At 46.0% G+C, this 23,317-nt stretch overlaps 1 protein-coding gene across 3 annotated transcripts in view; it reads left to right on the top strand.

Annotated features, from left to right (window-relative positions):
* The window catches only part of ATRNL1 (attractin like 1), a 2,205,421-nt gene that overhangs the window by 689,226 nt on the left and 1,492,878 nt on the right, over positions 1-23,317 (top strand). For all 3 annotated transcript variants that reach the window (XM_029610472.1, XM_029610473.1, XM_029610474.1), the window contains exon 12: positions 8,821-9,032. In XM_029610472.1, coding sequence (XP_029466332.1) covers positions 8,821-9,032 — 212 coding nt within the window. The remainder of the gene's footprint in view (positions 1-8,820; positions 9,033-23,317) is intronic.

Here is a 23,317-nt window from a genome sequence, read left to right on the forward strand (position 1 = left end):
CAGTAGCCTCGCAGTTTAGGAGCTCTGAAGAGATTCCTGACAGGAATTTTCCTCACGGAGTTAATTGAACTTAAATTGCCCCACAGGGGTCCCTCCTCTAACTTTTCTCAGGCCGTGGTACTCCGGTAAGTTTTTACCCGTTTTCTGAAGATTACCGTCGAGTTTGGCCCTCGCAGCCTACTGGCTGTCGACCGTACCGCAGCTCGATTATTTTCTATGGCCATGGCATCAGGGTTTCATCGGTGCCCAGACTGTACTCGTACCATGTCTATCACAGACCCTCATAGAGTCTGTGTAATGTGTTTAGGCCGTGAGCATGATGTCCTGACTTGCACCAAATGTGCCCTCATGACACCAAAAGGTCGCAAAGCCAGAATGGAGAAGATGGGACTCCTTCCGTGCTCACACCCCGACGCCGTGCATCGCATCAACGTCATCGGAACCGGCACCGTCGAAGTTGCACCAGCATCGACCTCCATCCGGTGACCGTCTGCCATTGACGTCTTCACGGCCATCGACTCCCGTTACTCCCCCTCAAGATCGAGGGGATCATAGGGAGAAACATCGCCATCGGCATCGTAAGCCTCGGACTGTCGAGGGAGCGAAATCATCGAACTCGCCACAGTCGGAGCCACCATCGAAGAAGTCCCGTCCAGAAATGACATCGACCATTCCTGTGACCGGGGCATCGAGGCCACCCTCACCAGATCAGGGTTTGGGAGTCGCGATTCCGCCTGTAAAGGTGGTCCCTCCGACTGTGCCTCCGCCTCTCGTCACGGAGCCGGGGCTGCTTGCTCCAGGTCTCCGGGAAGAACTGGATCGGCTGGTCCAGGAGGCCATCGACAAGGCGATGCAACGGCTCCAGGTTCCTCCGGCACAGACACTGGCACCGAGAGTGGAACCGGTCATCGACCTGATGACAGCAGCATTGGCACCGCTGCTATCCCGGATGGAGGCGCTCATGACCGCCCTTCCACCGGTGATTCCCGGGTCTCCGATGGCTCCGGTGCGCTCCCCGTTGACAGCTTCATCGGAAGGAGAAACACCATTCCGCATCCCTCCTTCGGGAATTTTGCCTCAGCCATCGATGCCATTTCGTCCCTCGCCACCGATTCATTCATCGGGAGCGATACCCACATCGGTGCCATCGATGCCTTCGATACCGGCACCGATGCCTTCCAGGCCGTCCATGGTGCCCCCGGCAATTCCTTCGATTTTCTCGGAGCCTCAGCCAGGGCCTTCGGGTATCCAACCCCCTTCTCGTCCTACAGGTCAGTCTGCTGATCCTTATGACACCTGGGGTGATGATACTTCCACAGACACCTATGACTTACCTTAACCTCCCTCTCCTACTGAAAGTAGAAAGCGTTCTCCTCCAGAGGACCTTTCTTTCATTAATTTTGTGAAGGAAATGTCTGAGTTGGTCCCTTTTCAGCTTCAGATGGAGCAGGATGATAGGCACCAGATGATGGAGCTCCTCCAATTCCTGGATGCCCCTAAAGTGATCACTTCTATTCCCGTTCATCAAGTTCTTCTTGACCTCCTCAAAAAGAATTGGGAAAACCCTGGATCCATTGCCCCAGTACACAGAAAAGCTGACACTAACTATTTAGTACAGTCAGCCCTTGGCTTTCAAAAATCTCAGCTCGACCACCACTCAGTTGTGGTGGAATCGGCTCAGAAGAAAGCAAAAAAGACGAAGCCTCACCCATCTACCCCTCCTGTTAAGGAACACAAGTTCCTAGACAATATTGGTCGACGAGTGTTCCAAGGGGCCATGCTCATCTCCAGAATTGCTGTTTACCAGCTGTATATGACCCAATACAATAGGGTCATTTTCAAGCATATACAAGACTTCTCTGAAACCCTGCCCGAACAATTCCAACAACAGCTTCAAATCCTTGTCAACAAGGGATTTGAAGCAGGAAAGCATGAGATAAGAACAGCTTATGATATCTTCAACACCTCTACTAGAGTGTCTGCAGCTGCCATTTTGGCAAGACGATGGGCCTGACTCAAATCTTCTGACTTTCAGCCAGAAGTACAAGACAGGCTACCTGACCTACCATGTGTAGGAGACGATCTGTTCGGTGAACAGATCCAGCAAATAGTGGCTGAATTAAAGAACCATCATGAGACCCTTAAACAGCTCTCATCGATACCTTCCGACTTCCCTTCAAGACAGCCCTTTAGGAAGGACTCTAAGAAGTCATTCTTCCGTCCAAGGAAGTACTAACCTCCACCAGCAAGGTCCCGAACTACGAGGCCTTCTCAAAAACCTCAGCCTCGCCAGGCCCTAAAGCAAAAGCCGCAAGCAGCTCCCCAGCTGGGGCCTGCTTTCAGGTTTTTGACTTTCACTTGGAGAGCAGCAGCCTGATTCCTCTGCCAAGCATACCAGTGGGAAGTCGATTGTGCCACTTTCACGGTATGTGGCAATCAATCACAACCGACCAATGGGTGCTAGCAATCATTGCTCAGGGTTACCACCTAAACTTTCTTGCTCTTCCACCGGACTAACCAACTCTGCAAGCATGGAGAGTATCCGACCATTCTGTCCTTCTGGTGCAGGAGGTTTCCCTTCTCCAGTTAAGAGCAATAGAACCCGCCCCACTCTGGCAGCAAGGCCTAGGGTTCTATTCCTGGTACTTTTTGATCCCCAAAAAATCCGGGGGAGTTCATCCAATTCTGGACCTATGTGCTCTCAACAAGTACCTACAGCGAGAGAAGTTCAAGATGGTAACCTTGGGCTCGCTTCTACCTCTTCTGCAAAGAGGAGACTGGCTCTGCTCTCTGGACCTTCAGGACGCATAGACACACATTGCGATAACTCCAGCTCATTGCTAGTACCTCAGGTTTTTAGTAGGCCCAAAGCACTATCAATACCGCGTGCTTCCGTTCAGCCTAGCTTCAGCACCACGAGTCTTTACCAAATGTCTCGTGGTTGTCGCAGCTTTTCTCAGGAAAGAAGGTGTTCACGTCTACCCCTATCTGGACGACTGGTTAATCAGGGCTCCAACCCAGCAAGCCTCTCTGTCGTCCCTCAATTTGACCCCCACACACTCTAATTTCTCTAGGATTTCTCGTCAATTACGGAAAATCCTATTTAATCCCATCTCAAAACTTGTCGTTCATTGGGGCAGACTTGGACACCTTGCGGGCAAAAGCCTTTCTCCCTAACAACGAGCGCTAACCCTCGTGTCTCTTGCTCACCAGTTGCAGTCTCAGCATACAGCAACAGCTCGCCAATTCCTCGTCCTTTTAGGACACATGGCGTCCTCAGTCGATGTCACACCAATGGCCCGCCTGGCCATGAGACTCATGCATTGGACTCTGAGGTCACAATGGATTCAAGCTGTTCAGCCTCTTTCTACCATTGTCCACATCACCGACTCACTCCATCTGTCTCTCGCCTGGTGGAAAAATCACAACAATCTCCTCCAGGGTCTGCCCTTTCAAGTGCCAGATCCTCAACTCATTCTCACCACCGATGCTTCCAACCTCGGGTGGGGAGCCCATGTGGACAATCTTACAGACACAAGGGTCTTGGTCTCCAAGGGAAGCCAAACATCAAATAAACTTCATAGAACTTTGAGTGATGCGATATGCTCTCAGGGCTTTTCAGGAATGCCTGTCAAATCACGTCATCCTGATTCAGACGGACAACCAGGTGGCCATGTGGTACATCAACAAGCAAGGAGGCACAGGCTCCTTCCTTCTGTGTCAGGAAGCTGCGCAAATTTTGTCGGAAGCGCTCTCCCACTCGATGTACCTCAGGGCCACCTACTTGCCGGGAGTGGACAATGTCTTGGCAGACAAACTGAGTCGTGTCTTCCAGCCACATGAGTGGTCTCTCAACCCCTCGGTAGCGACTTCAATCTTTTGCCAATGGGGAATACCCCCAGACAGACCTCTTTGCGTCCCCTCAGAACCACAAAGTGGACAACTACTGCTCCCTCATTCGGAGCGAGGGCTCTCAGCCCAGAGATGCATTCTCCCTCTCGTGGGCAACCGGTCTGCTCTATGCATTCCCTCCACTTCCTCTTCTTTCGAAGACTCTCGTGAAGCTACGTCAGGACAAGGGTACCATGATCCTGATAGCACCTCACTGGCCACGCCAAGTGTGGTTTCCTATACTCCAGGATCTCTCCATCCGCAGGCACATTCCCTTGGGAATAGACCCGCATCTGATCACTCAAAATGACGGATGCCTACGCCATCCCAATCTTCGGGCCTTGTCCCTGACGGCATGGATGTTGAAAGGTTAATCCTTCAACCACTTAACCTTTCAGATTCGGTCTCTCGTGTCCTGATTGCTTCGCGAAAGCCTTCCACAAGAAAATCTTATTCCTATAAATGGAAAAGGTACACATCATGGTGCACTTCGCAGTCCCTTGATCCCTTTTCCTGTCCAATCCCAAGGTTTTTGGACTATCTCTGGCATTTGTCGGAGTCAGGTTTAAAGACCTCTTCAATCAGAATGCATGTCAGTGCGGTAGCCGCCTTCCATAAAGGTGTCAAGGATGTTCCTATATCAGTACAACCCCTCGTAGCACGCATTTTAAAGGGCTTGCTCCATATCAAGCCACCTTTACGTCCTCCGGCCCCTTCTTGGGACCTTAATCTGGTTCTTGGTCGGCTCATGAAACCACCATTCGAGCCTCTTCACTCCTGTGACCTAAAATATCTCACATGGAAAGTGATTTTCCTTTTGGCTATCACTTCAGCTCGCAGGGTTAGTTAGTTACAGGCCCTAGTTACCTATCCGCCTTACACTAAACTCCTGCAGGACCGGGCGGTACTCCGCACTCACCCTAAATTTTTACCTAAGATAGTTTCAGAGTTTCACATTAATCAATCCATCATACTACCTACCTTTTTTCCCAGGCCCCTTTCCAATCCAGGGGAACGGGCTCTGCATACCCTTGACTATAAACGGGCTCTAGCGTTCTACCTAGACCGTACAGTTGCCCACAGGAAGAGTACTCAGTTATTCGTCTCTTTCCATCCCAATAAATTAGGGCAACCTGTGGGTAAGCAGACTCTCTCCTCCTGGTTGGCGGACTGCATATCTTTTTGCTATCAGCAAGCAGGCATTCCTTTTCAAGACCGTGTCAAAGCACACACTGTGAGGGACATGGCGACTTCAGTAGCACACCTCCGATCGGTGCCGCTTCCTGACATTTGCAGGGCTGCCACCTGGAGTTCTCTCCACACTTTCGCAGCTCACTATTGCTTGGACAAAGCCGGAAGACAAGATTCCATCTTCGGTCAGTCTGTCCTGCTTAACCTATTTCCAACGTGATTATTGGCAAAAAAAAGTAATTCTAGCAACCTGGACGGATCAGTTTTGCCTGAATAGAAAGCAGTGGGAAGCGAGGATGATCAATTTATTACCATTCAAGTTCCTAATTGCTAAACACAATCAAACAAAAAATTTGATTTCATGTTAGAGGTGTGGCAAAGGTTTATTGATCATCTTTCTCCGTTGGCGAGAAATACCATATTAAATCTATAGTTTTGGTGTTAGATGGTATACTAAATTACGTGAATTACATATTATTACGAGCTCAGAGACCATTAGAGCCTTTTTAGTATTATTCTCTTTTATGTAAACTGGATTTCATTTGTATTTACTTTTATTCTCTCTGGAGAATAGTGTATTATGCTTCTGCCAATTTTTAGGTCGGAACCATTCTTACCATTCTTCTCATTCTTTTCACTGGAAATTCTTTTCTCAGTATTAGATTTGGATACTTTGGAAGGGAACATAGTTTATAATCAGGGAAGGGAGGGTATGGGGTGGAAAGAAACAATGAGTGACCTGTTTGCCAGTGTTATTCAGCTTGTACTGTACCTGCTATTTTCTAGTATTGCTGATTGTTTCTGCTTATGTTGCTCAATGTTTTCAAAAACGAATAAACAAGTTTGAAAAAAAAACCCCTAATAAAATTCAAGAAAGCCTGGGATGAGCTCAAAGGATCCTTAGTAGAGTAGGGGAAAGAGATGAACTAGGGTCTAAGGCTTTGCACCAGGAATGAAGCTGGGCAGAGACTAGATGGATCTTACAGTCCTTATCTGCTGTCATGTCCTCTGTTTCTCTGTTCTATATTTTTTAGACACCTCCTTGTATTGCTCCTCTGGTAAGCTTTAAACAATTTAGTAGTGGCTGTGTGTGGGATCCCTGGCATTGTGGTGATAGCATAGTGTAAGCAGTCTTGAGAAGCAATGCAAGGACTTGCAAGGTCCAGTATACACACTACCCTATATGTACAAAATATTATTTTAGATACATTTTCTGTCATTTTTCTTTCTCACTTCCCAGTTTATTTTAACAAAATTGCAAATTCCTTGAAACACAGAATGGCAGAGTCATAACTATGGATGGATAGACAGACAAAATCAACTGGAAAGCAGATGCTATTATTCATTATGAAATACGCCTAAAAATAGTGAAATGTAAAGCTTGGACCAGTTAGTACCTAGTCAGTCAGAACATAAGAAATTGCCATGCTGGGTCAGACAAAGGGTCCATCAAGCCTAGCATCCTGTTTCCAACAGAGGCCAAACCAGGCCACAAGAACCTGGCAATTACCCAAACACTAAGAAGATCCCATGCTACTGATGCCTGCGGGACACCTGGGCAGGCTCCTGATTAGGTTATTTGGAGACTTCAGGCAACCTTTTGCCCATTCCTGTGTCTGTAGATAGGATGGAAAAGGAGAAGGACAGAAGAAGAGTGTTTATAACCTGAGCAGACTATCTGCTTATGACTTAGCAATTCTCAATAAGCATACCAATACTATACACAATGATGAGAGAGTGAAATCTGTTTATAGATATCAAAATTTTACTATACAATTTTAGTATATACTTCAAAAAATTAAAATATATCAATAACAAAATACATATTAATCATGCAGGTACACTGTACCAAATATAATGCTTCAATTAAAAACCACAAAACTCACACACACATCTTCCCAACATATCTAGCTCTCATTCATAATTACGACTAATCATTAGGGATGTGAATCGTGTCCTCGATCGTCTTAACGATCGATTTCGGCTGGGAGGGGGAGGGAATCGTATTGTTGCCGTTTGGGGGGGTAAAATATCGTGAAAAATCGTGAAAAATCGTGAAAAATCTAAAAATCTAAAAATCGCAAAACCGGCACATTAAAACCCCCTAAAACCCACCCCCGACCCTTTAAATTAAATCCCCCACCCTCCCGAACCCCCCCCAAATGACTTAAATAACCTGCGGGTCCAGCGGCGGTCCGGAACGGCAGCGGTCCGGAACGGGCTCCTGCTCCTGAATCTTGTTGTCTTCAGCCGGCGCCATTTTCCAAAATGGCGCCGAAAAATGGCGGCGGCCATAGACGAACACGATTGGACGGCAGGAGGTCCTTCCGGACCCCCGCTGGACTTTTGGCAAGTCTCGTGGGGGTCAGGAGGCCCCCCACAAGCTGGCCAAAAGTTCCTGGAGGTCCAGCGGGGGTCAGGGAGCGATTTCTCGCCGCGAATCGTTTTCGTACGGAAAATGGCGCCGGCCATACGCGTATGGCCGGCGCCATTTTCCGTACGGAAAATGGCGCCGGCAGGAGATCGACTGCAGGAGGTTGTTCAGCGAGGCGCCGGAACCCTCGCTGAACGACCTCCTGCAGTCGATCTCCTGCCGGCGCCATTTTCCAAAATGGCGCCGAAAAATGGCGGCGGCCATAGACGAACACGATTGGACGGCAGGAGGTCCTTCCGGACCCCCGCTGGACTTTTGGCAAGTCTCGTGGGGGTCAGGAGGCCCCCCACAAGCTGGCCAAAAGTTCCTGGAGGTCCAGCGGGGGTCAGGGAGCGATTTCCCGCCGCGAATCGTTTTCGTACGGAAAATGGCGCCGGCAGGAGATCGACTGCAGGAGGTTGTTCAGCGAGGCGCCGGAACCCTCGCTGAACGACCTCCTGCAGTCGATCTCCTGCCGGCGCCATTTTCCGTACGAAAACGATTCGCGGCGGGAAATCGCTCCCTGACCCCCGCTGGACCTCCAGGAACTTTTGGCCAGCTTGTGGGGGGCCTCCTGACCCCCACGAGACTTGCCAAAAGTCCAGCGGGGGTCCGGAAGGACCTCCTGCTGTCCAATCGTGTTCGTCTATGGCCGCCGCCATTTTTCGGCGCCATTTTGGAAAATGGCGCCGGCTGAAGACAACAAGATTCAGGAGCAGGAGCCCGTTCCGGACCGCTGCCGTTCCGGACCGCCGCTGGACCCGCAGGTTATTTAAGTCATTTGGGGGGGGTTCGGGAGGGTGGGGGATTTAATTTAAAGGGTCGGGGGTGGGTTTTAGGGGGTTTTAGTGTGCCGGCTCACGATTCTAACGATTTATAACGATAAATCGTTAGAATCTCTATTGTATTGTGTTCCATAACGGTTTAAGACGATATTAAAATTATCGGACGATAATTTTAATCGTCCTAAAACGATTCACATCCCTACTAATCATATCAACTTCTCACCCACTAAAATCACTCCTTGTGCTGATTATCTCATATATTGTACACAGCCACTCGCATTCATTAACCAAAAGTCTCTCTAATCATTTATTGCAAGAATATTCTCTCTATTGAAAAAATGTTCTATCCTATATTTGCATAAATACATAGCTATACATGTTATATCACAACACCTCTCCAGCAAACATACATAGCCAGGACATATGACACATACTCATATGTTGTAGCTACCTGGAAACATTTTTGTCTTTATAAGAGTTGTCTTAAGAATGTTATATTACATGGCCATGGGTTTCTTTCTCTGCTTCTTTGCCTAATAGATCCATGTATGTGTTTGGGGGATTCTCAAGTGTGCTACTCAATGATATTCTGGTGTACAGACCCCCAAATTGTGAGGCATTCCGAAGCCAAGAATCATGTGCAAACGCTGGTCCTGGGATACGGTGTCTGTGGGACAGGGAGCATTGCACATCATGGAATACTGCACATAACAACAACAACAACCTCAGAGCAATGTGCTTCAGGAAGTCTGGTAAGTAGCTGAATTGTGTTACTTATTGCACAGCAATCTGATATTTGCCACAAGTGTTACTGTTCCTTTAAGTTGTATTGTGAGACATATTCCAGCCTAGGTTAGTACTTGTTTCCTTTGGCACCAAACTCAGGGATACAGAACTCATCATCTTTAGGACAGGAGGGCTCAGGAGATAAGCTCAGAAATTCAAAGCCTGTCACCTCTAGGAGTGGCTGGCTGATTGGATTTGCATTGGTACAGTGATATTCATTGTCTCTTCAAATTTGACTCAGGTTAATGATGACTACAAACTATTGACAAAAGTCATTTGGTGATTTTGGTGACATGAGCTGAGCCATTTGATGACTTGGGTGACATGAACTGTGTGACGTAACATAAGTACCTGAGTTCTTAAACATGGACACATTGATACTGGCTCTGAATGGTTGCCTCAATGGGTTCCTGTACACGACTCTAATATTCTAGACACAGGAATTTGGAATGAATCCCTTTTCAATGTTATTGACAAGACAGTACCCCAACATTCAGTCCTTGTTAGAAAATCCCTTTTATACTCATGATGTGACTATTTTAAAATCAGGTTTGCACAGGAAGGAGCATAAATGGCGCAAATCTCAGTCCCATGCAGATCTACATGCTCATAAAGATGCATTAGAAGGTTACTGAACTGCAGTAATAACTGCAAAAAGGAATTTCATTACTAGTGCTATTCATTCCTACTACTACTACTTAACATTTCTATAGTGCTACATGACATGCAGCACTATACAAACATAGAAAAAGACAGTATGTTTGTACAGCACTGCATATGTTGTACAGCATTATGCAAATGTTAAGAAGTAGTAGGAATGAATAATACTAGTAGTGAGTTTACAATCCAATAAGACAAATACAGGACAAGAGACTAGGGTATTTCATAGGGATGTGCATCGTTATGACGAAAGGAAATATTGTACAATATTCCCTTTTTCGTCATGTATCGGGGGTCCCCAAAAATGATTGGAAAACCCCACGAAATTTCATGTGGTTTTCTTATCATTTTGTTTAGGGGGGGGGGGGGGAAGGGCACACAGAAAAAAAAATCAAACCCCAAACCCACCCCAACCCTTCAGATCTAATTATTTATAATCCCCCACCCTCCCGACTCCCCCCCCCCCCCCCCCAAAAAAAAATTGCCTAAAGTCCCTGGTGGTTCAGTGGGGGTCCTGGGAGCGATCTCCTGCTCTCGGGCCATCGGCTGCCAGTAAACAAAATGGCGCCGATGGCCCTTTGCCTTTACCATGTGACGGGCTATTGGTGCTATTGGCTGGCCCCTGTCACATGGTAGGAGCAATGGATGGCCCGCATTTGTAGGTGAGAAAGAGGAGTTTGAACTGTATGCGGAAGAGGGGTTATGTGAGCATAGCAACTTTGACAAAAGACAAGTCGCGCAGATGAATTTAGGACAGATTCCAGTGGAAAGAGATGGCTTGCCGGGAGACCTGTGAAGAGCAAGTTGCAGTGGTCTAAGTGGGAGGAGATGAGAGAGAGTGGATGCGGGTTCTGGTCTGTGTTCAGAAAGGAAAGGATGGATTTTGGCAGTGTTATAAAGAAAGAAACATGTTTTAGCAGTGTTTTGGATATGCGTAGACAAGAAGAGAGAGGAGTCGAAGAGGACTCCAAGGTTATGGGCTGAAGGGACTGGGATGATGAATGTATTATCCACAGAAACAGAGAAAGGAGTAAGAGGGTAGATGGGTTTGGGGGGCAGAAAGATAAGGAGCTCTGTCTTGGCCATGTTGAGTTTAAGGTGGTGGTGGGACATCCAGGCAGCAATGTCAGACAGGCAGGCCGAGATCTGGGATTGGATTTCTGGTGTACAAAGGAGTCATCAGCATAAAATTGATATTGAAAGCCATGAGAGGAAATCAGAGCACTAAGGGAATTAGTACATAGTGAGATGAAAAGAGGGCCCAGGACAGAGCCCTGAGGCACACCATTCCTCTGGGAATTCCCCCATACTTTATTTTGGAGATTTTCCAAATTAACTAATAATTTAGTACAATAATTTTTATTAATTTTCAAATAAAACATACAGGAACATAATCTGGGAGAGCTGTAACACTTAACCCTCACCAGACAGAAGACACAGGCCCTGAAACGGTGGTATCCATAGTACTCTCCACCCTATCTCCACCCCTTCCTGTCCCCCTCCCTTCCCCCCCTTTGTCCCCCATAAGTCCTTTAGAATGAACAGGCAAGGATACATCCTACTGCACAAATGAACAGTCCACCGAGTCTCTCCTAGGCTTGTGGTCCAGTCCGACATCCAGAAGCAGGGCAGTCGTTGAGAATCAAACTGCGTGCGTGGTGTGGCAAGGCTTGTAAGTAAGGGTCCCAGATCATTACAAATTTTTGTCGCCGTATCAGGGAGCTGCGTGAACTCAGGTCTTAACTAACAATTTAAGTGCTGTTACTTCCAACATACCACAGTCTCCATGTCCAGTTGCACTTAAATCTTTTGCTTCCTTTTTTTTTTTTTTTTTTTAAAGTTGATTAACTCTGCTTTCAATTTCTTTCCACTCTTCTTCCTGGTGATCTGCACAGAACCTGAGATTATACAAATAGTAAAGAATAAGAAGAACACTAGGTGTGCTCTGGACTTTTGTTGTTGAGCTACTATGAAAGTTTTGGTAGAGTATTTGAATAAGCCCCTCATGTCCTTAGTAAATAACTCTTTAGAATCTGGTTCATTACCTCCTGTGTTGACTCACATGTATGATCTTTTACCCGCCAGTGAGAAATTGTACATGTGCATGCAATGCAAAGAGCTCCGATCTCTGGAGGCTAGTGTGGCAGACCCGGAGGAGCTGATGCAGACAGAGAGGTATATAGATGAGACCTTCAGGGACATAGTAGCCAAGTCCCAACTTCAGACTGGCAGCCCTGGTGCTGCCTTGGAGGAAGAAGGTTTCATGATTGAAGAGCATCAACCTGGTGCAGCAGGAAAGGATTCTGTAGCAAGGACCTGCTCTCCAGGTGATGCATTGTCCTTTCGCATTGAGGATATCTTCCCAAGGCCTACTGCCCAGGAGGGAAGGGTTAGGTCGGCCGTCATAGTTGGTGATTTGATTATTAGGAATGTAGCAGCTGGGTGGCTGGTGGGCATGAGGATCGCCTGGTAACATGCCTACCTGGTGCGAAGGTGGCGGACCTCACGTGTCACCTAGATAGGATTTTAGACAGTGCTGGGGAGGAGCAGGCTGTCGTGGTGCATGTGGGTACCAATGACATAGAAAAATGTGGGAGGGAGGTTCTGGAAGCCAAATTTAGGCTCTTAGGTAGAAAGCTTAAATCCAGAACCTCCAGGGTAGCATTCTCTGAAATGCTCCCTGTTCCACGCGCAGGCAGAGCTCCGGAGTCTCAATGCATGGATGAGACGATGGTGCAAGGAAGAGGGATTCAGCTTTGTAAGGAACTGGGGAACCTTTTGGGGAAGGGGGAGTCTCTTCTGAAGGGATGGGCTCCACCTTAACCAGGGTGGAACCAGACTGCTGGCGCTAACCTTTAAAAAGGAGATAGAGCAGCTTTTAAACTAGAACAAAGGGGAAAGCCGACAGTCGCTCAGCAGCGCATGGTTCGGAGGGAGGTATCTTCAAAGGATACTAATGATGCATTAGAATTAGGGCATCCCGACAGTGAGGTTCCAATAATAAGAAAAGTAGTCCAAATGCCTGTAATTAAAAACTCACCTGAGCTAAAAATTTCTAACTTATGCCTATCAATTAAAAAGCAGAATGAAAATACAAACAAAAAACAAACTTTGAAATGTTTGTATGCTAATGCCAGAAGTCTAAGAAGTAAGATGGGAGAATTAGAATGTATAGCAGTGAATGATGACATAGACTTAATTGGCATCTCAGAGACATGGTGGAAGGAGGATAACTAATGGGACAGTGCTATACCAGGGTACAAATTATATCGCAATGACAGAGAGGAGCACCTGGGAGGCGGTGTGGCGCTTTATGTCCGGGATGGTATAGAGTCCAACAGTAGTGCAGTAATAGTGGGAGATTTCAATTACCCCAGTATTGACTGGGTAAGTGAAACATCATAGAAACATAGAAATAACAGCAGAAAAAGACCAAACGGCCCATCCAGTCTGCCCAGCAAGCTCCCACACTTATTTTCCCATATTTATCTGTTTCACCGACCATCAAGTTCAGGGCCCTTGTTGGTAACTGTTTGATTCGAATTTCCTGCCACCCCCTGCCGTTGATGCAGAGAGTAATGTTGGAGTAATACATTGCGATTCTCTTAACGCCATAAATGATAGTCTTCTCAAAGTTTTATACATACTCACACACACATTCACACAGACATACACATACACACACACATAGATATACACATATACACACACACATACACATATATATATATATATATATAAACACACATGTATACAAGTATATATAAATGTACTTAGTTTTTGGGTATTAATAGACTTAGTTTTTGGGTACTTGCCAGGATCTTATGGCCTGGATTGGCCACTGTTGGAAACAGGATGCTGGGCTTGATGGACCCTTGATCTGACCCAGTATGGCATTTTCTTATGTTCTTATATATACACACACACATGTATACAAATATAAAGTATAAAGGCAAAATCTGGCACCCTACTTGTGCCCTCCTTGAAGAATGCCCATCTCTCTTCCACACGCAGCCGTGCGCTCTCGATTGCAGGTCCCACTCATTGGAACACACTACCGCCGGACATACGCCTCGAACCATGTATGAACAATTTCAAGAAGAAATTGAAAACATGGTTGTTCAACCAAGCTTACCCAGAATAGAAAGCCATCATTCCGTGCCAAAGTAGACCACAATTGGCCTACATATTTTTCTCATATTGAGGAACTATGTTTTGTTATACTCTATCTCCTTGTTTTGTTTTGGTTACCCTGTCTTTCTTAGCTGCTTGTTGTTACCCCCCTCTCCCAGTTGTAAATCTCCCTGTTAAAATGTAATTTCCAAACTTAACCTGTTTACTGTAAACCGACATGATGTCCACAAAAAATGCCAGTATATAAAAATGTTTAAATAAATAAATATATGTACACACACGTGTGTGTGTGTGTGTATATATATATATATATATATATATATATATATATGCACACGTATACACATGCACACACGTATATACACGCACGCCCTTATATATACACATAGACATATATAAAGGCACACACATATATATGTACATACATATATATACATTCATATATACACACACATACATAAATATACACATATATATGTGCACATATATATGCGCACATGTATATATAGACACGTATATATGTGCACATATATAGACACACATGCATATATAGACACATGTATATACACACACACACACACATACATATACTCGCGCGCGCATATATATCTCACATATATATATGCGCGCGCATGGACGTTAGCAGCTGCTACTTGCTCCTTTGTCACTTGTCACAAGTCCAAAAATTAATTTTAACCCAGACACCGTTACCCCTTTAGTCGGTATACTCCGTAACAGTAACTACGCGGACTCAGTTCTTGGTATAAAATTGGCCGCAGCTTTTATTTTAAACATAACACGATAACTTTTTGCAGGATACTCGAGCCGGCAGTATGTTCTGCTGCTGCCCGCTGCCTGGACCAAGCAAGGCAGCCTGACGATGAGGGCCCCCTGCCTTGTTCCCGAGCAAGGGGTCCATTGCCTTATACACCTCCCGGCGCCCACGGCTACTCCGGCGCCCACGGCTACTCCGCCGTCCTGTGATGACAGCAGCACCACATGTAATCCGACTGCACCGGCCCGGGTACCTGCCAAAACACGAGGTAGGGAGGACCCTTGCCTCGTGTCCCCCACTAATAAGCTGCGGCCATTTTTATGTGCCTTGTACCTCAATGGCATCTTGTAAGGTAGTATTGAAAATGTCGTATCCAATGTCTGATAAATGGATCTGGTCATGTCTGAATAGGCCTGGGGACATGTCTGCCACTGATGATCTATCTGTAATCCTCCCATTTTTTGTAACCATGCCCCGGATCTGTTAACTTTCTTCCTCCCCCGTCCCCATAGTTTTGAATATTTCCATTTTGGTCTGGGAATAATATTCGACCAGTAGACCCGGGCACCTGGGAATAGCTCGAAGATGCAGGCCAGGTCGCCTTTTACCCGCTGAATCAAGCACTTACATGTCCATGTACGCAAGTCATTGTCTCCCAGATGAAGTGTTAAGACATTGGGCGGTGCTCTCGCGTCCTTCAGATGGAGTAGGGAGGGCAACAACTGTTCCCATAGCATTCCGGGTTTGCCCATCCATTCGATGAGCCAACCTTTTGGCGCAAGAACCAAGTGAATTCTGTAAGTTCGTTCACACGCTCTTTTTGCAGCCCAGCGGACATACGAGTGACCAGCAATCCAGGCAATACTGTGACGGGCATCTGAAAAATAAAATTAACAAGTGTTGTTAACCATGTGAACTCTGTCCAAGCGAACATAGGAGTTGACCACATTAGATCACCAGCGGCCAATTTTTTTGATTGCGTCTGTTTTAAGTTTGGCTTGCACCGTGCTTGTGGTGGCACCGATTCGGAATGAGTGGGTGGTGAAAATTTTTGGGTCCATTTTGATCTGAGTTACCGCAGCTCGTAGGATTGTGGAGAATTGAAATCTGGTGAGACGCGTGCCGTTAGCATGTATTAACAGGTGAGCACCACCCTTGGGCTAAACGTCAAGATAACTTCTCATGTTATCTATTGGACATGTAAAGCAGGCAGGTACTTTATTGAGTGAGATGGTAGTGCACCGGCCACCTTGGTCTGTTTTAGATTTTTGAATGGTAATAGTAATCTTTTCAGGAGTGAAAAGCGACGTTCTTTAATAGCAAACAGCTATTTCCAATGTCTTCCTTGTTGGCGGCCACCAGTTCGCTCACTCTGAAGGCGCCAAAGAATGCTAAGGAGAATGCGAGGCGAAAAAGTCCGGTTTCGAAAGGAGAAGATTAGATAGCTGATAATTGTGTCCATAACGTCCTGAGCATACTGCGTGATGGGATGCCTGCTATCCATGGTTGACCCTTCTTTTCGCGCCCATCGGGCCATCATTTTTCTGATAAGGAATGATTTGGTGGGATCACCCCAGCCACGGGCTTTGGTGAAGAAAGCCAGTCAGGCCATACATTTCTCAACAGTGGTTCTTGTTACTCCGGCCAGCTTTGCAGATGCAATGTAACATCGCTTATTGGGCCTTGCTTTCAGCCCCTCTCCTGCAAGAACGTGGCCACTACCTCATAGCCTCGACAATAGGACTTCCAAGTTGATGGTGCGACAGATCTGCGAATTAAATCCCGTGTCGTTTCTGTCCAATGCTCCATAAGCGTGCTGGCATTGGTGTTCCCAGTTCATCTGCTGTTGGTACCTGCATACGAAACAAAGGCCATTTAGCATGGGAAAGGGAATCCACAGCGCTATTACGTGTTCCCGGCACATGTCTAGTGCGCGCAGCGTGATGTTATGTAAAGCTTCTAAAACTATCTCCCGTAGTAAATTAACCACAATCGGGCACTTAGCAGATTGAGAATTTAATACGTGCACAACCGCAATGTTGTCACACCAAAAAATTATGTGCTTATTTTTTAACCTAGAGCTCCAGAGAACAAGGGTAACCCAAATAGGAAAGAGTTCCAGAAAAGTGATGTTCCTGGTAAGGCCTTGTGATATCCATTCCTCGGACCATCTTTCCACGCACCATGCATTTTGGCAAATGGCTCTGAAACCCCAACCGCCGGATGCATCAGGGTGAATGTTTAAATCCACTTTGGATAATGGTGAGTCCTGTAGCATGGATATGCCATTGAAGTTGGTAAGGAATGAGCTCCATATATGGAAGTCAGCGCGGATGTCTGCCGACACCCGTAGAAAATGATGTGGTCGTTGGACTCCCACTGTAACCTCAGCGAGTCTCCTCATGGATGCTCTCCCCATCGGAATGACGCGGCAAGCGAAGTTTAGGGAGCCGAGAATGGACTGCGCAACTCGTAGTGTAATCTTTTTAGCTGTAGAAACTTGCTGGATAATGGTTCATAACTTGTCAATTTTTTCCACTGGCAACTTGGAAATCATCTTATGAGAATCGATTTCAATTCCTAGGAAGGAGATAATAGTTGTAGGACCTTCTGTTTTTATGGGAGATAAGGGAACACCAAATTCCTATGAAATGCTGCTAAATTCTGCTAAGACGTTGTAGCAGGAGTTAGCATGGGTCGGCCCAACGAATAGAAAGTCGTCAAGGTAATGAATAATGTTGTGTGAGGCAGTCCTTTGTTCGGTAACCCAGTGTAGGAATGAGCTAAATAATTCGAATTAGGCACATGAGACGGAACATCCCATGGGCATACATTTGTCAAAGAAGTAAAGGTGGTTGAATTTGAAATCTAGTAACATGAAACCTGTTTGGGTGGACTGGCAGTAACCGGAATGCAGATTCGATGTCTGCTTTAGCCATGAGGGCACCATATCCACAAGTGCGCACCAACGCTACGGCAGAATCGAATGAAGCATATTGAACGGAACATTCTGCCTGTGGCAAATGATCATTCACTGAACGACCAGGTGGGAAAGATAGATTCTGTATCAGTCGATATTTTCCTTGTTCTTTTTTTGGAATGACCGCCAATGGGGATAGAAACATGTGTGGAAAAGGTTGTTCGTTAAACGGACCGGATATTCTACCCTGTGCAATCTCATCCTCTAACTTGGATTGAATGATATCCTTGTGGGTGGTTTTTGAGCGTGCGTTGTTGGTGTGCAATTGCTCAGTGCTACCTTGGAAGGGAATAAGGAAACCGTGCCAAAAACTTTGGGCTAATTTTTGTGCCTTTTGCTGATTTGGATATACATCCAACCATGGTAGCATTGCCTGCAGACGGATGGGCGAGGGTGCTTTGTCAAAGGGGGACACTGGAGGTAGCATTTGGCTTACTCCCCGTAGCCTGTCTCTTAGTACAGTTTGTGAAAGGGTGAGGTGCGGCACATCCTGTGCAGATGTGCTTAAATTTGCAGTCAGGGAATGTACAGATTGTCTTGTTGAATCTCCAGCAGGTATTAACTTGTCCTGGTGTTTGTCGTGGGGGAAACCTGCCAGGCGATGCCCGCCTTGTTCTTGTTCCATGATCCGTGGATTTCCGGGTCATCTGGTTAATCCATATGTTTACGTCTTGGGTACCCCAAGTCATAAATCTATTCTCCTCCATCTTGTCCCAGAATTGCTTATCATAGTTGAGCCAAGCCCAACTGTCGTGCTGTTGATAAGCCCGCAGAATGTTGACAGCATAGCTCAACATGGGACAGTATTGAGTGGGATCTCGATGTCCTACCACACTGGTCATGTGCATGAAAGCCATGATCCAGTTGATAATGGTCTTTGGTATTTTGACCTCTTTTCCTAAGGTTGCAGATCCGGCTCTTCGCTTCTTCCTTTCCTCGGGCTTTCGCCTCCCATGTAGTATGGAAAAAATGTCAATGTACTTGCGCTGTTTGATTTTCTTTCTTAATCTTTTGGGCACACTCTCCCATAGCTCCAACAGTGTGGTTAACGCTGGAGGACCCCTGGAATCCTTGTCAGGGTTGTTAACGTGTATATGCGTGTCGCTGTCGCTAGTGGACCTGGAGGTGGAAGAAGAGGTGGAGCTGCTGGAACTGGAGCTATGTCTGCGCTTGGACCTGCGTTTAGATTTTTTGTGTACTACTGCACCTTGCAGTGCCTCAGGTTGTTGCCTATTTAACCCAGACTCACCGGTATCAGCCAGATTGCTGCATGGGCGTTTTTCCGCCTGCAAGCTGGTGGAAGGCCTTTCACCGTTGCATCGTTTGTCATGTGAGGAAATGCTATTGCCTTGTCTTGTCGGGTGTACTCCCTCTGCGGAAGAGGAACGGTAGTAAGGTGATTCTCTGACGTAACCGTCGGGAAACGGAGAAGGGTGCCATGTAAATTCCCTCTCATGATCATAGTAAGTGGCCTTTTGTGGCGATTGCCCATACCAACGAGGAGGCCAGTCGTAGCATCGAGGATGGGTCCCTTCCCACCTGTTGTCTTCTGGATCCCATTCTGGCTGTGAGTACGGGATGGTGTTGTCCCAGGGAGGTCTTGCGGCCACATCTACCTCGTGGCTAGGGGAAAAACTTCTATATCTGTTGTCATGTGTCATTGGATCCCAGCTATAGTCAGCTAGTACAGGCACGGAATCAGCAAGGGAAACACCTGGGTCAGCAGTCCTGTCGGCAGTAGGCCGAATGGTGTCACGAACTCCGTGCTGTGAAGGAATCGGAGGTCCCTTTTCCAAAGTGAGAGAAGGGGATAGAGCGGTGTCGGAAACCGTGAGGGGCGTGGGTGGAGCATCGCCATCCATTGGCTGTACGGTATCAACCATGTGTTCCTCTGCAACATTACGAGTAATTCCTCTGGCTGGGCGGCTTCGTCCTCGGCTTCTCCCTGTGGCATGATTTCTTCCAGAACTTCGTGTAGAAATAGGGTGTCGTAAGTTGGCATGCGAGCCAGTCTGTAAGGATGGAGGGTCCCTGGAAACGGTATTAGTTTTGGAGGCCCTCCCGCTATGGTGGTTTGCAGTCCTTTTTCGCCCGGTTCTTCTTGGCACCATCCTATATAGAGAATACGAACAGAACTCCTGCTAAATTTGGAAAAAGGTGAGATTAGTTAGACATGGGAAGTATAATAAAAATGAAGAAAAGAGAGAAAAAAAAATTGTGAAAAGCTCAAGCAGGAGTTGAACCTGGGTCTCCCGGTTTATAAATCACAGCTCTAACCACAAAGCTGCACCTTCACTGATAGGCAACCTGTGTCTAAAAGAGAAATAAGCCAAGCAATTTGAAAATATTAATTTTTTATTTTTTTTTTTTACAGTGTTCAAGTCATGGTCTCCATCATTCTCTCTCTCTCTCATATATATGCGCGCGTGCATATATATCTATACACATATCACACACACACACACACACACACACACATACACTTCACAACACGTTCGAAACTTAGGCATCATTATTGACAATCAACTTAATCTTAAAAAAGTTATCAACTCCACAATGAAAGAATGTACTTCAAACTTCACGCTCTTAAAAAAAAAACCAAAAACAAACTTCAACGACTTCCGCACTGTTCTCCAGTCCATTATTTTCTTGAAAATAGACTACTGCAACACCCTCCTTCTAGGTCTTCCCAAAAACACCATCTGACCTCTCCAAATGCTGCAGAACGCTACTGCCCATATCCTCACTAACACCCGCAAAAATGAACATATCACCCCTATTCTCAAAGAACTACACTGGCTCCCAATCTCATCCCGAATCTGCTGTAAGACACTCTCCATAATTCACAAAACCTTACACAATCAAAATATGCGCTGGCTTAATGACACACTACTCTTCCGCACCCACAATAGACCCACCAGATCCCACTATTTGGCAACGCTACACACTCTCCTAAACTTACACTTCATACCGCCATGAAAGAACGCGCCCTATCCATTGCAGGACCTGCAATCTGGAATACTATGGACCCACAAAACAGTATGGTAAGCGGTCTAGAAAAGCCACGGATGTGAAAAAACAAAGCAAGACCGGAGCCCTGGAAAGCAAATTTGATTGATTCTTTCCAAGGCTCCGGTCTTGCTTTGTTTTTTCACATACTGAATACTATGCCTTCTGACCTACGCCTAGAACACTGTTCAAAAAAGTTCAAACAAATACTGAAAACCTGGCTTTTCAAACAGGCTTACACATGATACACGCTCATTTACTTGCCACCCCTACAACATTACCACCACACTTCTACATTCATTTCGCCATGTAAATAGCTGACTTTTCATATTTTTTGTTATACCTAAACTTATATTACTCTATTATTTACATACGGGCCGATACCGAAAAAAACACGGGAGAGCGCACAGGACACTCTCCTGTGCACGCGGCCCGGCAGTAAAAAGAGGCGCTAGGGACACTAGTGCGTCCCTAGCGCCTCTTTTTTTATTTATGCATTTTCATATTACAAACAAGATTTTTAAACATATGAATACAGATCAGTCTAATTAAAGTAATTTATAACCATTTTATAATTATCTAATATTCATAGTTAATGAAAGAAAAAAGAAATTAGAAATATTTTTACTCATAAAGATTACGTAACATAGCACTATCAGAGGTAAACTTATGGGAAGTTAAATCCTTCCCAAATAAACAATTGAAATAATTAAGATTGCCAACAGGTATATTTCCTTTTTAAGCCACAAGCTGTACAGCTGCATTCTCTTGGGGGCGGATTTTAAAAGCCCTGCTCGCGTAAATCCGCCCGGATTTACGCGAGCAGGGCCTTGCGCGCCGGTGCGCCTATGTTCCATAGGCCTGCCGGCGCGCGCAGAGCCCCGGGACTCGCGTAAGTCCCGGGGTTTTTCGAGGGGGGCATGTCGGGGCCGGTGCCGATCGGCGCAGTGTTTTGGGGGCGGGACGTGGCGTTTCGGGGGCGGGCCCGGGGGCGTGGTTTCGGCCCGGGGCGGTCCGGGGGCGTGGCCGCGCCCTCCGGAACCGCCCCGGGTCGCGTCTCGGCGCGCTAGCGGCCTGCTGGCGCGCGGGGATTTACGTCTCCCTCCGGGAGGCGTAAATCCCCCGACAAAGGTAGGGGGGGGTTTAGACAGGGCCGGGGGGGTGGGTTAGGTAGAGGAAGGGAGGGGAAGGTGAGGGGAGGGCGAAAGAGAATTCCCTCCGAGGCCGCTCCGATTTCGGAGCGGCCTCGGAGGGAACGAAGGTAGGCTGCGCGGCTCGGCACGCGCCGGCTACACGAAATTGGCAGCCTTGCGCGCGCCGATCCAGGATTTTAGCGGATACGCGCGGATCTACTAAAATCCAGCGTACTTTTGTTGGCGCCTGATGCGCCAACAAAAGTACGCGAAGGCGCACTTTTTAAAAATCTACCCCTTGGGGTCTAGAATTCAAAAACACACGTAACTCTGAAACTTCAAAAAATACATTTTTCTGTTGTATTTCCACCTCACACTTACAGGGAAATTTTAAAAGCATTTTCCCACCTTTTCTTTCTACCTCCGGTCTTACTTTTAAAAATGTCCTCCTTGTTTAGAAAGATCAGGGTAGATCCATATTCTACTACCATGAAATATGTTCAATCTATTTCTCATGTATGTTCTAAACACATTATCTCTATCTGTGGCAAAAGAAAAAGATACATGTAATACAGATCTAGTAGATATATCTGTATCTATAGTTGATTCTATTACTCCTGTTGGATCCAAAGAAGATTCTATATTACGGTTCTGCTGTAGTGCTAATCCTTTCGGTTCAACATAATATATCTTTGAAATGGTGGGAATAGCTTGTTGTGGAATTTTCAAAATTTCCAATAGATATTCCTTGAACATATCATATGGGGAGATTAGGTTATGTTTTGGAAAATTTAATATTCTTAAGTTAAGATATTTAAATGAAGTTTTGCAAGACTTCCAACTTTCTATCATAAAGTATCTCCGCTCTAGCAAACTTCTGCTGCCACCCTTTTAAATTCTCAAGTCTCTTTCCCATACATTCAGTTTGTGCATTTAACTTGGAAATTGTTGTTTCGATATTATTGAACCGCTGATTAGACTCCAACGTTATCTTCGTAAAATTGAAGACAGCTGCTTCTAGAGCTTTAATTGCATCCCACAGATTTTCCATTGTTATTAAAGATGGTTTTTCCAAATGTAAAAATAATCTCTCTGGTGTTCCAGATTCTAGCTCCCCTGTTGTGGCTGTCTCTCCTTCTCCTTGCCCCTTCATATCAGACTGAAGTTTTAAAAAGTCTGAAGAAATCTGTAAAGGTGTAGGTGGAGAACTTGGGGCACTGGGACTTAGAATTGTTTCGGCCAGGGGGGTAGGTACTTGCTCCTTAGCAATACCTCCAGCGACCCATTCCACTGGTTCTGTACCTGTTGAAGGGGCAAAGAAAGCTGGTATCTGAGGTTGAGAGGCAGTTAGTACAGGGATGGTTGTTGACATCTCCCTGACTCTTGCCTTCCGCTTAGTATGGGGCATTAGTATTCAATAAGAAATTACACAAGATTTACCTCTGAGATATGCCCCTTCGACCCTCCTTCTCAATAAAAATTAAATTATCTTCATGAGAGGAGGCCTATATATATATATATATATATATATATATATATATATATATATATATATATATA

The sequence above is a fragment of the Rhinatrema bivittatum genome, chromosome 7 (assembly GCF_901001135.1).
Source record: "Rhinatrema bivittatum chromosome 7, aRhiBiv1.1, whole genome shotgun sequence".
Lineage (NCBI taxonomy): Eukaryota > Metazoa > Chordata > Amphibia > Gymnophiona > Rhinatrematidae > Rhinatrema > Rhinatrema bivittatum.